Source organism: Eretmochelys imbricata, chromosome 6 (genome assembly GCF_965152235.1).
Source record: "Eretmochelys imbricata isolate rEreImb1 chromosome 6, rEreImb1.hap1, whole genome shotgun sequence".
Classification (NCBI taxonomy): Eukaryota; Metazoa; Chordata; order Testudines; family Cheloniidae; genus Eretmochelys; species Eretmochelys imbricata.
The window spans coordinates 95,055,890-95,068,966 of record NC_135577.1 but is presented as its reverse complement, the minus strand read 5'-3'; the positions used below and the strand labels follow the sequence as shown (position 1 = coordinate 95,068,966).

General features: G+C 40.8%; 1 protein-coding gene across 1 annotated transcript in view; it reads left to right on the top strand.

The window, feature by feature from the left end:
• CEP128 (centrosomal protein 128) overlaps positions 1 to 13,077 on the top strand; it is a 441,360-nt gene that overhangs the window by 167,583 nt on the left and 260,700 nt on the right. Inside the window, exon 16 of the mRNA XM_077819212.1 lies at positions 12,807 to 12,983. Coding sequence (XP_077675338.1) covers positions 12,807 to 12,983 — 177 coding nt within the window. The remainder of the gene's footprint in view (positions 1 to 12,806; positions 12,984 to 13,077) is intronic.

Genomic DNA, 13,077 nt, shown 5'->3' with positions numbered 1-13,077 from the left:
GTATAGAGTCCTAAGGAGGTTCTACTGGCTGGGGGTAAGGGCAGAAGTCCAGCACTATTGCACCTCCTGCCCAGAGTGCCAGCTGCATAGCCCCCAACCTCAGTTCAGGGCCCCGTTGGTACCCTTGCCTGTAATTGAAGTCCCTTTTGAAAGGATAGCCATGGATCTAGTGAGCCCACTAGAAAGATCGGCCCGGAGCCACCGAAGCATACTTAAAAAAAGAAAAGGAGTACTCGTGGCACCTTAGAGACTAACAACTTTATTTGAGCATAAGCTTTCATGAGCTACAGCTCACTTCATTGGATGCATTCAGTGGAAAATACAGTGGGGAGATTTGTCTACACAGAGAACATGAAACAATGGGTATTACCATACAGACTGTAACAAGAGTGATCAGGTAAGGTGAGCTATTACCAGCAGGAGAGCGGTCGGGTGTGGGAGAACCTTTTGTAGTGATAATCAAGGTGGGGCCATTTCCAGCAGTTGACAAGAACATGTGAGGAACAGTGGGGCGGCAGGGGAATAAACATGGGGAAATAGTTTTACTTTGTGTAAACATACAAGCATACTTGTCATCCTGGACTAGGCTACATGGTACGCCAAAGCCATTCCTCTAAGAAACCCCTTGTCCAAGGTGATTGCAAAAGAACTAGTCCAGGTTTTTGCTAGGGTAGGCATGCCTAAGGAGATCCTGACAGACCAAGGGACTCCCTTCATATCGAGAGTAATGAAAGACTAATGTACCCTGCTCTGCATCCAAGCCTTGCGGACCTCTGTCTATCATCCCCAAAAAGATGGTCTGGTTGAGCGATTTAACCACACACGAGCATGATCCGAAAGGTGGTGACCCAAGACGGAAAAGACTGGGATGCCCTCCTACCGTACCTGATTGCAAAACAAGATGTTCCGCAGGCAGCTACTGGATTCTCCCCCTTCAAGCTACTGTATGGATGCCACCCACGTGGTATATTAGACATTGCAAAGGAGGAATAGGAGGAACAACCCAACCCGGGAAAGAACATCATTGCACACGTGGCTCAGATGAGAGAACAAATAGCCCAAGTGACCCCCATACTACGAAAGCATTTGGAGAAAGCACAACAGGCCCAGTGAACCTATTACAACCGCTGGGCAAAAACACGGAAATTTCAACCAGGATAACGGGTGCTGATGCTGGTACCAGCAACAGAACTCAAACTCCTGGCCAGCAGGTGTGGACCCTATGAGATCGTGAAAGCCATTGGGAAGATGAAGCGGCCAGAGTGCCGAAGGCCAGAGCAGATCTACCATGTCAACTTACTGAAACTGTGGCTCCAGTGGGAGACGTGCCTGGCTGTCCTGCCGGCTCCACCCCAGGCAGATGGCCCACTAGGGCAGGTAAGGCTATCCTCCGAATTGGCCCCAGAACAACGAACAGAGGTCGTTGAGATGATCCAGAGGAACCAAGACGTGTTCTTCACAAAACCAGGCCGTACAACACTGATCCAGCACCACATCATCACCTGTCCTGGAGCAAGGGTGACAATAAAACTATATCGCATACCAGAGGCAAAAAGAGAAGAACTTAGGGCAGAAGTAAGGAAGATGCTGGAACTTGGGATGATTGAGAAATCCCACAGCCTGTGGTCCAACCCTATTGTCTTGGTCCCCAAGCCTGAGGTTTTGTAATGACTTCTGGAAGTTAAACGAGGTATCCTAATTTGGTGCCTACCTGATACCACGTATCGATGAGCTGGTAGATCAGTTAGGCAAGGCCCGATTCTTGACCACCTTGGACTTGACAAAGGGCTACTGGCAGATCCCCGTTGCTGAGGACACCAAGGAAAAAAAAGCTTTCTGTACACCCGACAGCCTCTTCCAATATACCATCCTCCCTTTCGGGCTCCATGGGGCCCCCACGACTTTCCAGCAATTGATGGACAGATTACTTCGACCCCATGCCAAGTATGCTGCTGCCTATTTAGACAATGTGGTAATCCATAGCCCTGACTGGGAGATGTGGCTGGGGAAAATGGAAGTGGTACTAGATGCTCTTAGACATGCTGGTCTCACCACTAACCTATCCAAATGTGCAATAGGGCTAGCTGAGGCCAGATATCTTGGGTATGTAGTCGGAAGGGGCCTGGTGAAACCCCAATGTAACAAAGTGGAGGCAATACAGGAATGGCCCTGCTGGATTCGCAAGAAGCAAGTCAGAGTGTTCTTAGGGATCGTGAGATACTAATGCTGGTTCATCCCGCACTTTGCCACGAGGGCAGTGCCTCTGACGGACCTGATAAGAGCTTGGGGCCCGGAGATAGTTAAGTGGACCAAGGCAATGGAAGAAGCTTTCACAGATCTAAGGATGGCCTTTTGCAATCATCCAGTGCTCATAGCCCCAGATTTCAAGAAAGAATTAATCCTACAAACAGACGCCTCGGAGGTAGGACTTGGGTCCATCCTTTCACAGATGGCAGGGGAGGAGAAGCACCCGATCCTTTACTTCATACAGAAGCTCCTGCCCCGGGAGCAACAGTATGCCATAGTAGAAAAGGAATGCCTAGCGTTTAAATGGGCCATGGAGATTTTACAGTACTACCTACTTGGGCGCCGGTTCACTCTTGTGATGGACCACTCCCCACTCCAATGGATGCACACAAACAAGGAGAGGAATGCATGAGTGACTAGATCCTATGTCTACAACCTTTCTACTTCCGGATACAGCATAATGCCGGAAGCCAACACGGCAACGTGGATGGCCTGTCACGACACCCCTGTCTCTCGCCCAAGTAGCCCAACCCCGGGGTGTTGAGGGCGGGGGAGATATGTGGTACAGCAGGGCCAGGGAGTAGTGGGAGAGTGGTAGAGGGGAAATATATAAACCCTAGGCTAATTAAGACGTGGTTCCCTATAGACTAGAGAGGGTTGCTATAGGTTAATTGGAGCACCTGTAGTCAATTAAGGCCCTGTCGGGAACCTAATAAAAACCTCTGCTTCAGGCAGACAGGGTGTGCGAGGAAGGAGAGAGGACTGGAGTTTGGAGTTGTGTTGCTGACAATTGAAAGACCAGAGAACCGGAGGAAGGAAGACCCTGCTCTAGCAGGGCAGGGAGACTCCCTTCTCCAGTGTCAAGGACCAAGAGTAACCCTGCCCAAGTGGAAGAGAGTAAGAAACCTACAGTGGTTGAGAGGGGCTGGGGCTCAGAGTGAGGAGCAAACCCAGACCCCTTCCCTGCTTCCCTCCTCTACCACCTTCCTGGGCCACTAGCGGGGCCCTTGGTGCCCCAATAGCAGGGGCAAGAGGTGTCATCCTAGACCCCCGCCAAGAAAAGCGTGGGATCCACCATACCAACATTGGCCATTTTGCCACAACAAATAAATAAGCTTTTTAAAAAATTGTGTATTGTCATTATTGATTTGTGGAGTTATTGGAGAAGCTCTCATTTTCCCATGTAGTCCTTCACTTTACTTTCATTTGCTTGAATATGCTGTAGCATTAGTTCTGATATCTCATTTCTGAAGCTGATTCTTGGACTTTTAACTTCTCATTGTGGACAATTTTCCGTTCAACTCATGTGTCTAATATGTATCTCTTTATTAATATATTATACAGATTTAAGAACGTGTGATATAATCTGAATCTAGATTATTTCTAGACTGCTGCATTCAGTCTTTGTCCTCATTAGACTGTCATTTCACTTTATAAAATAATGTTTTTAAATTTTTCAAACCATTAATAAATCTCATGAATTCTAGACAAAATTTACATAGTCGCCGGGCAGAGTCAGCCATGGAGGCAGCATCACTTTTCCCCACAATGAATAAAAACAAGTCAAAATACCAAACACAACTATTTGATGCACACCTTGCTGCAATCCTGAAGGTTTCAACTTCACTGAAAGTCACTGAGGCCAAACATCAACAAACTGACAGAACTGAAGCGTTACCCGGTATCTGGCAAACACTAAAAACTCTCTGGCAGGCAAAGAATTGTATAAAGTTGTATGGCAGTTTTATTATTTCTAAGAAATTCGAAATAAAAAATACAATATAAATGTTTTCTTTTCTGAACACCATCTTCAGTGACATTATTCGCCCTCTGGGAGAATTTGAGGACTGGCACTGGCCCTAAGGTAAATTGAGTTTATAGACCCCTGGTCTAATGTATCCATTTTCCCTGTCGGAATAGTATATGTGTGCCTGAATTCTGTGCATAAAAGACAGCGTGGAAGAAGTAATGGAAATGTCAGTGGGAGAGAGTTAAAGGAAGTGGTTAGGTGTGAGCTGTAGGCAGAGTGAGGGGCAGGTAGTAGAGAGAAAGTAGAGCAGAGATGTAGTCTAGAGCAGAGCTACGCAGTGTCTTGAGAATGGGAACCAATATCTTAAACATGATATGGAAGGAAAAAGGGGAGTCAATGGAGGGCTTGAAAAGGAGGCAAGAGAGGTAACAGGTTCGCAGTGGGTTTGCAGAAGACTTCCATGGATTTTGGACAGACTATAGAGAAGCAAGGTGGGAATTGGGGTGGTTAGAAGAGGGGAAGATTGAAGTAATCTAGTCTAGAATAGAGGTAACCAGATAAAAGTTACTGCCATTAACTAGCAAAATGTATAGTTTATTTGATATGTGAATTTTTAGTTTAGATATTGCTATGCAACAGAAATCAGTGGGTATAAATGAGAACAGTTAATATTTTCATTTGGTAAATAGATTTAAAGTAATTATGAAAACTTCAGCTCAGGTCTTAAATCATGCCATCAAAAATAAATGAATCCATACATTTATCTTAAATTTGCATTTAGCTTTGAAACGTGAGTGAATATCTCCAACAGATTCTTGCCAGTACACGTGCCATTCTTGCTTTTCACTAGTAGTTCTTTTTTGGACATTCAGTCCCACCAAACTATGTCTCAGCAAAATGGGGATACACATCAACGGGAGTGGGGAGGAAGGAGTTGGAAAAGGGGGGAACAAAGAACCCTTTTTTTGTTTGTGAATGCTCATGAAATTAAAGTATGACAAAATCAGCTAGAGTCCAGGCACTGTACAGGCTAGTACTCTGTAGGATTCTCCAAATAGCTTTGTCAATTTGCATCAGTCTTGGTTTGCATTCTTCTTTCTATTTCAGACCTGGGCCTCTCCTGATCACTGCTGACATTGATTCAATTTGTGCACTTTTTTTGTGTGTGGACAATTATTCGTACCACCAAATAGACTTTCACTTACAACTTGAAGCAGGATTTCAAGCCATGTTTTCAGAAGCAAAACTGGTGTACTGATGTAGGAAAAATAGGGTGGTGTTTTAAGTTTTTAAAATGGTAGGATGGGTTCAGAAATTTTTAATTATTCCACCTTTTTCTTCTTCATAAGTTACTTTGTGTTGAAGTTTTGAGAGATACACTGAACTGGTTTATCTTTTATAAATGTATTAAAAGATTAAGCAAGCTGTTGTAAAACAAATAAGTGAAATATGTTACTAGCTAATTTATAGTTTTTCTAACCTAATGTATAAAGATGCAAGTCAAATCAAGGTTATAATCGAAATATAATCAAAAAGGCAATGGTTCAATTCATCTGGCTTACCAATTACTACAATAAGTAATTAAATAAATTACTATGAACTAGTTAAGGAAAACAGTTGTCTTAACATTGTACAAGAAGGTTAAGAGGAGAAGCTGTTTCCTTTGATTTAAGCAATTTAGCTAAGAGACTGTTAAAGACAGAGGCTATTCCTTGCCTTGGTTTTAAGGAAGTACAGCTCTTAAAATGATTTCCTGGTAACTTCTTTCTTTTGGCTGCTTCCTTCCATTAAGCTTCACTATTCACAAAAATCACACCAAGCTTTTCTTTATCTAGTCTATATCCCCATCTTTCTGGCAGTTTGACACAGATATAAAATAATTTCCAGAGTCCCATGCTTATCCCTATTTTAGAATGGCACTAGTTTAACACAGATGTGTCTTACTATTTAGATAACAAATTTAGGGTTTTACTGTCTATGCGGAACAGTTAGAGACACACACACACAGAGGCATTGGAGTGATTTGAGCATCCTCGAATTGCTATACAGAAGGATTTCCATGCCTCCTTCTTCTCCAAAGTCTTTAGCTCTTGTGATTGGTCTTAGTTTGGAGCTATGTTAATGTTTGTTGGTATTTCTATTGATGATAGAATGAACTTGTAGCTTTTTGTATCAAAGGAGGAGTCTGGTTTTTTCTCTCTCAGTTGTAGACTTCAGGCTCAGTTGAGTTGATGGTGAGAACCTTTCACCTCTCCTTCTTTCGAGGGCTGGTCTCGGAAAGACAATAGGATACGATTCAGGTGTGGTCAGTGTTGTGAGAGAGCCCCTGCCACCTTCTGGATGGTGAAGGTGTTTTGTAGGTGTCAGTGTCCCCTTATGCTGCCTCAGAGGACACCCTCACGTCTTCAAAGGCCAAAAAAGGATTACACTCTTGTAGTCATTGGGTAAGGAATGGTGTCCCTGGCCTCTGTTTGTCAGAGGATGGAGATGAATGGCAGGAGAGAGATCACTTGATCATTACCTGTTAGTTTCACTCCTTCTGGGGCACCTGACATTGGCCACTGTCAGTAGACAGGATACTAGGCTGGGTGGACCTTTGGTCTGACCCAGTATGGCCATTCTTGTGTTCTTATGGGGGCAGAGTCTAGGGCAAGCAAGTAATCTCACCCTATAATAGCCTTTTGTCTCCAAGCCAGAAAGCTGCTTCTAATATCCTTTTAATACTATATTTCATTAAACATTTGGCCAAGCAAAGTTAATCCGCTCTACCTCCAAATATGGTCAATATTTCCTAAGTTGATGTAAATATCTCTCTGTTTTTTTGGACTTCCTCTCAAACAAACTAAGTAGTTTTGATCCTTTTTACCCCTTACCTGTTGTCATTGATTATACTTTTCTTCTGAAGTTGGATTTCCTTGTGCTGCACTGAAATATGTGAAATGTGATTGTGTCCAACTGCTGCCCATGGTTTTTACAAAAATTAAATGTGTATTTCCTAATAACATTTCACTGGAAAAAATAAAAGTAAATTAAAAAATGTGTGCAATTTAACTTAGATCCGTGGTCTGATTCTGCTTCATTGAAATCTGCAATGAAGTTGACTTCACTTGGAAAAGAATTTGGCTTATACTTTAAAACATCAATCACCTAGAGAAGTTTGACTTGAACTGGATTTCATAGCATGCTGTTTAACAGGCTAAAATGTTGTTGTTACAGCCCATCATGTTCTCTAATAATTATTTTCTTATGAGCAAATCAAAAATTGCACCCTATGCATTCATGGCTATTATGTGAACTGTATGACAGAGCAATTGTTTTGTTTTTTTTAATAACACTGTAATTAGGTTTAGGGGAAAAATAATTCTGCCTTTTTAATAATTTTTAAGCTCTCATAGCCTCTTCCATCAGTATAAAAATTGTGCTCTGAGCTAAGCTCTCATGTGACTGGGAGGAGGCACTTTTCAAGTGGAAGATGTCACCAGTTGAAAACATACCTTGGTAATTAAGCATAAAATGATGTGTTAAGTGATTGTGATTTTCTTTCTTTGGTTCTAATTCAACAGACTTTGAGTTTGGTTCACTGCCTGAGTTCTGTTGTCTTGTACGGTAGAAAGTTTGCTGTGAAAGTTGGGGATTGCGGCTGTGACAGCCGCTGGGGGGGGGAGGGGGCAGGAACCTTCCCCCAAAACAATATAAAACAAAAAAAAAAAAACCACCCCACCTTGTTACACTGGAGGTGGGAGCTGTTCTGATGCTGTCCAGATAGTGGATGAGAATTAAGGAGAGAGCAAGGCCAAGGTATCTAGAAGATGTACTGGTTCAGCACGCTCCTAGAAGCAGCCACCAAAAGGAATCTTAGCTATAAATTAAAGTTGCACTTACTTTGGTGGAACCCTGGCCAATGGCGGAGACTGTGCTGCCGCCTGTTCTTCCCCTGGGTTGAACTTCATTTTGGCACAACTTCCCTTTGTGAGTGCAGAGAATGCAAATTGCACTTCGTGCACCTACAGGGTTGACTCAAACCTACAAGCTTACTACTTTTACTTAAAAGTCAGTGTAAATGGCAACACTTGTAAGTGCAAGCGTATTTTCTACAGAAAACAATTAGATCATACACTCTGTATGAAGAGTCATACACTCTGAGTTTGCATTCAATCTTTTGGATAAGAATTGTGCAAACATCTGTCCCTTCTACTTCAGTATCATGCCTAAAACCTAATCTGGAGAGATCAGATCATTCTAGGGAAAATGGGGTTGTTGAGTTTTCATACTCATTGAGTTCTTGGACTCTATTGGGACCGCCAACAGAGTACCAGCTGTAAAGACTATGCTTTTTGTGATGTAGACACTTAACCTCTTATAGTGCAACTCACAACACACTGGCCATTGAATAATCATTGGATAACTCTTGGTTGCTACATACAAGTTAAAGCTACATTTAAGTTGCTGCATAAAAAGTTAAAAAAAAAAAAAAACTTAGAAAAGACAGATGTCTTGAAGTCACCAGGGCCTGATGAAACACACTCAAGGAGGTGATTGAAGAGGTATTTGAGCCGTTAGCGATTATCTTTGAAAAGTCATGGAATACTGGAGAGATTCCAGAGGAATGGAAAAGGGCAAATATAGTGCCCATCTGTAAAAAGGGAAATAAGGACAACCTGAGGAATTACAGTCAGTCACCTTAACTTCAGTACTCGGAAAGGTAATGGAGCAAATAATTAAGTAATCAATTTGCAAATACCTAGAAGATAATAAGGTGATAAGTAACAGTCAGCATGGATTTGTCAAGAACAAATAGTGTCAAACCAACCGAATAGCTTTCTTTGACAGGGTAACAAGTGGTAGATGTGGTATATCTTGACTTTAGTAAGGCTTTTGATACTATCTTGCATGACTGTCTCATAAACAAACTAGGGAAATACAACTTAGATGGAGCTATTATAAGGGAGGTGCATAACTGGTTGGAAAACTGTTCCCAGAGAGTAGTTATCAGTGGTTCACAGTCAAGCTGCAAGGGCGTGTTGAGTGGGGTCCCACAGTGATCCAGTTCTGTTCAATATCTTCATTAATGAAGTAGGTAATGGCATAGAGAGTATGTACACTTACAAAGTTTGCAGATGATACCAAGTTGGGAGGGGTTGCAAATGCTTTGGAGGATAGGATTAAAAATCAAAATGATCTAGAGAAATGGTCTGAAGAAAATAGGATGAAATTCAATACAGACAGATGCAAAGTACTGCGCTTAGGAAGGAACAATCAGTTGCACTCATACAAAATGAGAAATGACTGCCTAGGAAGGAGTACTGTGGGAAGGGATCTGGGGGTCATAGTGGGTCACAAGCTAAATATGAGTCTATGGTGTAACACTATTGCAAACAAAGCAAAACACATCCCAGAATGATATTAGCAGGAGTGTTGTAAGGAAGACATGAGAAGTAATTCTTACACTCTACTCCAGACAGGCTAAAATTAGTGTAATGGGCTGAAACATCCCTCCTTGCTTGCTGGCGTTGATCCTGCTGGGAAAGGGTTAAGTGTCTTCTGGTTAAACATTGAGGCAGTTGCTTACCCCAACTTGAGATAAGGCTGTGTATGCAAGTGGCTTTCCAGAGAAAGACTAAGGCAGTGGACTGAGTAATCAAGCCTGGACAGAGTGTTTGGGCTAGATTTTGTTTCATTTTGAGTTCCTTATGACTAAAGCGAAAGACCAAGAAGGGTGTCAGTTGTGACCAACTGCAGTTCTGTGGATTACCACACTATCTTAGTCTTCCAGTATATCCTTTCCTCCCCCACTTCTTGTCTTTTAAATTGTCTCTAAATTGTCTTTATTATGTTTCATGTTAATGGGACTCAGAGGGCCCACCTGGGAAGATCCAATTGCAGGATCATGCCTTAGTTGACAGACCCCGTACCTCACTATCAGTGCCTTGCTTTTTATTTTGGTTTCATTCCAACCAAGAGAAAGAGTCTGTTCAAAATCTTATACCTTAGGACTCCAATGAGACTCGGAACAGGTGTATAGATCTGCCTAAGGAGATCTCTTTGGAGGATTGGGGCTTATTTTATTAATTTTGGACCATTGTTCTTTCTTTGATATTTTAAATCCCATCTACTTGATTTTTGGGGAAAAAGTCTATTTAAACCTGGTCTAATTTTTTTAAAGTAATATCTTTTGCTCATCTGTTTTATATTATCTGTCTCCCCATTCCCACCAGACAAGAATCAGTGAGTTCAATTTGGATAAGTAATTGCAACATCACCAAACCATTGACTTTGTGAAGGCTGCTTCCAGAGACTTTTTTCAAAAGGATTTGTCCATGAATTTCCTGCTTTATGTGGGCTTTTGGGAAATTGGACTGGTGGTGAGGCACTGGGACCCAGTGTGTCCTGCTGGGTCCTAGTGCAGGATTGCTAGGGGGACAAAAAGAGGAAAGGGAGAGCTAGAATGCCCTCTGTTATTATATCATTGTCTTTTCATTATAACTGGCTCTCATTTTAATAAGACTATTATTCTGTCATGCTTAAAAATGAGATAACATTTTTACAGCCACTATGACATCTATTTTTATCAGCACTGAGTCTTTTGAAAAGGAAATATATTATTTTTCCTTGATACTGTAATGTGATAAATATCCTGCTGCACATGTGCAGTAGCTGCTTATATTTTAGTAGCACCATTTATCCAGAAGGATCCCAAAGTGGTATTCCATAAAATATGGGAATTATTTCGTCCAGCACTGAAATGCAGTCTATGCGTGGAGAAGCACAAGACACCTGTTTAACAGTGCACAGCATCACAGCAAGAAGTGTAAAGTACTGTATCCAGTTGAAACTGCAGGAGAAATTAAATAGGTAAAATGCAAGGGCACCAGAGGTAACATTTCTACTTTCACACAAAAAAATAAAAATGCCGTAAGATCTCTTTAATGACCATGCATGGTTAGGTTGTTGGATTCGTTGATTATGTAGCTCACGTGCATAGAGTGTTTCAAAGGTGGAAAATACTAATATAAGTGCTACATATTATTTCATATCTCACCTTGAAAGACTGTGGCTTGAACAACTACACAGTGTATCCTGACACCTGACTAGGGCATTGATTCAGTACAGGTAAGAGTATCACTTTCTGAATCACCCACAACATTTACTGCAACTCATAGTTCCTCCCCTCCCGCATGGCTGGAGTTCTCTGAAAGTGTTTGTATAGGAGGAAAAGGGTGATTTATTAATAGTAACACTCTTGATTTTGACAATTATAAATCCAGATAAGATGATGCAATTAATATTGCTGGTATTTGTGTATTGGATCCTCTATACTCTGCATTTGGAGTAAGCCAAATATTGCAAGAACTCCACAGCTAATATTAATTGTCATCATTATACATCTTCAGAAATGTGACGCGCAAATACATGAAGTAAAGCGCCTTGTGTCTTTTTCTTTAGTGAAAGCCATTTTTTCTATAATTCTTGAAGAAATATTTATTAATTTTCTACCTTTTCTCCATCTGAGTGTAAATTTCAGTGTAAAGAGGTATGGCATATATACATAAATAGCTTGGTTATTTTTGAAGGTGAGGATGAGATGATAGAAATCTCTGAACAACTTTGTCCTTTTCCTTTTCCCTTCATGCATATCCCAGTTAACCATGACTACTTCCTTCCCCTTTAGTCCCTGAAGATATTAGAAGATGGGGAACTGCTGGCTGCTTGATCAAAAACAAATAGATAAAGGGAATGTAAAGTAAAATTTCAAATTAAAGAGTTATTTCTTTAAACAGGTTGGATTTTTTGGAGTGTAGTGTGATGTTCCATATTCACTCTATACTGAGGTGGCAGAGGGTACTGATATTATAAAGCTAAATAATACAACCCTATTACCTGCATTCATAGTAACATAGATCATAACAGTACCATCAACAGTGCTGTGCTGGTAGTATATAATACACAAAGACTAGTAACTCTGCATAGTAAAATCCTTGTGATGATTTTGATTTAAAGTAGCAGCTGTTTGTTTAATTTGGGTATTTCTATATTACAAAAAGTCAGGCTTCTCTGCGGGACACCTGTCAAATTTGTTAGCTCATCTTAATTTCATAAAACTGTTGTCATTTTTTTAATTCTGAAAGTATAATGTGTAGTGTAATACATGAACATATGTGTGTATACTGCATACTACATATAAGTACTGTGTATATATGTGGATATTCTGTTTAGAGGTTGCCTGAGATTACGGGAATCCCTGTTAAACATAGTGTGTGAACAACTCCCCTTGCTTCCTCTCACGGGTTTTGCTGAAATTGAATTGGCAGTAGCTGGTATTTTTCTGGATTGGGTGCAAGAAAATACCAATTTATTGGTCATAATAATTTGCCACATTCTGTATGCGCCCTTGACTTAGAAGGTTTAGTGAGCTTTATATGCTCAAACTGCATATTGAAAGGCAGATTTGCTATGGTCTGTTAACAGAAATGTGTTTTAGCATGAAAGTATTTTTCCTCATTTTTCCTAATTATTTGGTTAAATTATTTCAAGTCTCCCATCTAATATGGCAATAACTTGCCAAGGACATAGGTCATTAAGGCAAGCTGCTTTATTTGCTAAAAATCTTCACATTTCCTGCCTATTTACTATGAAAGTTATCCTTTTATGTTTTTTTTTAATAAAGTTCTGAGAGCTATCCGGGGAAATGCCCCTTTGCATTCTGAAAGCACAATCTTTAATAAAAAAAAAAAAAAAAGGATACTGGAGTTATATTAATTTAATAGTAAATCTTTTTTTTTTTTATTGTTGTTTCATTCTGTTGCCCCAGGATAAACAGATAAGCAGTGAAGAAGATCATTTGAGGAGGATGGAGGAGTCCAGATTACAGTTTAGGGATCAGCTGCGTTGTCTAGAGACAGAACAAGAATCCATTCTCACCATGATAGGAAGTGAAATTGATGCAGCTTGTGAAATCCTTTCCAGGGACTCTGTGGAGAAATTCAAAGTAATTATTAGTTTTCAATCTGCCTTAGATTTTTAGTTTGCTACCTAATGGATAACTATAAGGGAATTTTTATGCATGACTGCTTGTATTCACA